General features: G+C 61.5%; 1 protein-coding gene across 1 annotated transcript in view; it reads right to left on the bottom strand.

The window, feature by feature from the left end:
• Nucleotides 1-1,916, bottom strand: part of IGFN1 (immunoglobulin-like and fibronectin type III domain containing 1) — a 37,333-nt gene that overhangs the window by 22,327 nt on the left and 13,090 nt on the right. Inside the window, exons 8-10 of the mRNA XM_014533389.1 lie at nucleotides 1,060-1,159; nucleotides 535-579; nucleotides 23-68 (exon numbers count right to left, since the gene is read on the bottom strand). Coding sequence (XP_014388875.1) covers nucleotides 23-68; nucleotides 535-579; nucleotides 1,060-1,159 — 191 coding nt within the window. The remainder of the gene's footprint in view (nucleotides 1-22; nucleotides 69-534; nucleotides 580-1,059; nucleotides 1,160-1,916) is intronic.

The raw sequence follows: 1,916 nt of genomic DNA, 5'->3' as shown, positions 1-1,916 counted from the left end.
CGCCATGGACCCCCACACCCACCTCTTCCTCAGCATCCTCCGCAAGTCCATCAGCTCCTTACTGAGGTCTGCAAAAGGAAGGCAATGAGGCCCCGCCCCCAGGAAGCGGGCGGGTGAGGAGGGGTGGGAGGAGGGCGTGTGGTCCACGGCCAACAACACGGAGCTGTGGAAAGGGGCCCTCATGTGGCCCGGCCCGTGTGGCTCAGTGGTTGAGCATCGACCTGGGAACCAGGAGGTCAGGGTTTGATTCCCCGTCGGGGCACCTGCCCATGTTGTGGCCTCGATCCCCAGGAGGGGGCGAGCTGGAGGCAGCCGGTCCATGATTCTCTTTCTTCATTGATGTTTCTCTCTCTCTCTCCCTCTCCCTTCTCTGATATCGATAAAAAAATATATCTATATTTCAAAAAGAACAAAAGGCACCCTCCTGTGGACTGGACCCCTGGGGCCTCTGTGGGGACCTGACCAAGTGGGGGGGGGCACCAGGCAAGGAGTAGCCCACCCCCCAAAGGCCCCAAGGGCAATCCTTCGACCTACCCTCCTGGGGTTCCGTGTTCCTCTTCCGCTTCTTCCGAAAGCCAACTGCACCGTCGGGGAGGAGGGGGGAGTCCATGTGGGCAGGGAGGGGAGAAGCCAGGCACACTGGTGGTCTCCCCAAGACGGCTGAGCACCGGCCAGGGTCCCGACCCCCCTCCCCATCCCCTGAGGCGTGGGGACAGCCCAGCAGCTGGGATGAGCGGGATGGGGGGCCTGCCCGTCAACCACGTGGGTACCCCAGAGCCTCAGGGGTACCCCTCCCTCAGGGGCCAGGGACCCCTGGGGCCCCATCTGAGGGGCAGGTGCTCTCTCCTCCCCTGAGAACTGCTGTGTCAGGGTGAGGCCCCACTTTGCCAACCAGCTGTGTGGCTGGACCTGCAGCCATTCACAAACCCTGTCTCCATCACTTATGCCCCCCCCTTCCCCCCTTCCCCCCCACAGCGGGGCCTCTGACTTCTCTTGGGCACCCCAGGGGCCTGAGCTCCGATGAGGCAGGCGGGGTGTGGGGGTGCGGGGGGACCCCACCTTCGATGACGGTGAGCCGTGCGGAGCACACGGCCTCTCCGTACGGGTTCACGGCGACGCAGTAGTACTTGTCCGTGTCCTCGCCGGTCAGCTTGTTGATCTGCAGGGGGTGCCAAGCGCGGGGGTGGGGGGGCTGGCACTCCCCCCGCCCCTGTTACTCGGCCTGGCTGTGGGCTAGGCCGCCCCAGGGGTGGGGAACGTCGGCCCGAGGGCCGTATGAGGCCCGAGAAACCATTGGGTCTGTCCCCGCCAAGGCATTAGACGTGAATTCGTTAAGTATTGTGCCAAGCGCGGGGGTGGGGGGGCTGGCACTCCCCCCTCCCCTGTTACTCGGCCTGGCTGTGGGCTAGGCCCCCCCCAGGGGTGGGGAACGCCGGCCCAAGGCCTGTATAAGGCCTGAGAAATCATTGGGTCTGGCCCCGCCAAGGCATTAGACGTGAGTTCATTAAGTATCTGACCCCATAGAGCAGGCTGGTTTTTAAGCGGATCATTGCGTACGGCCCGCGAACGATGTTATAAAGATCCAAATTGCCCAGCCAGCGTGGCTCAGTGCTTGAGCGTCCACCTAGGAACCAGGAGGTCAGGGTTCGATTCCCGGTCAGGCCACAGGCCCGGGTTGCACTCGATCCCCAGTGTGGGGCGTGCAGGAGGCAGCTGATTGGTGATTCTCTCTCATCATTGATGTTTCTGTCCCTCTCCCTCTCCCTTCCTCTCTGAAATCAATAAAAATACATTTTTTAAAAAATATATTTTATTGATTTTTTACAGAGAGGAAGGGAGAGAGATAGAGAGTTAGAAACATCGATCAGCTGCCTCCTGCACACTCCCTACTGGGGATGTGCCCGCAACCAAGGTAC

This window comes from Myotis brandtii, unplaced genomic scaffold, assembly GCF_000412655.1.
Source record: "Myotis brandtii unplaced genomic scaffold, ASM41265v1 scaffold975, whole genome shotgun sequence".
Lineage (NCBI taxonomy): Eukaryota > Metazoa > Chordata > Mammalia > Chiroptera > Vespertilionidae > Myotis > Myotis brandtii.
The sequence above is the reverse complement of the archived record's forward strand: the minus strand, read 5'-3'. Positions and strand labels throughout refer to the sequence as shown.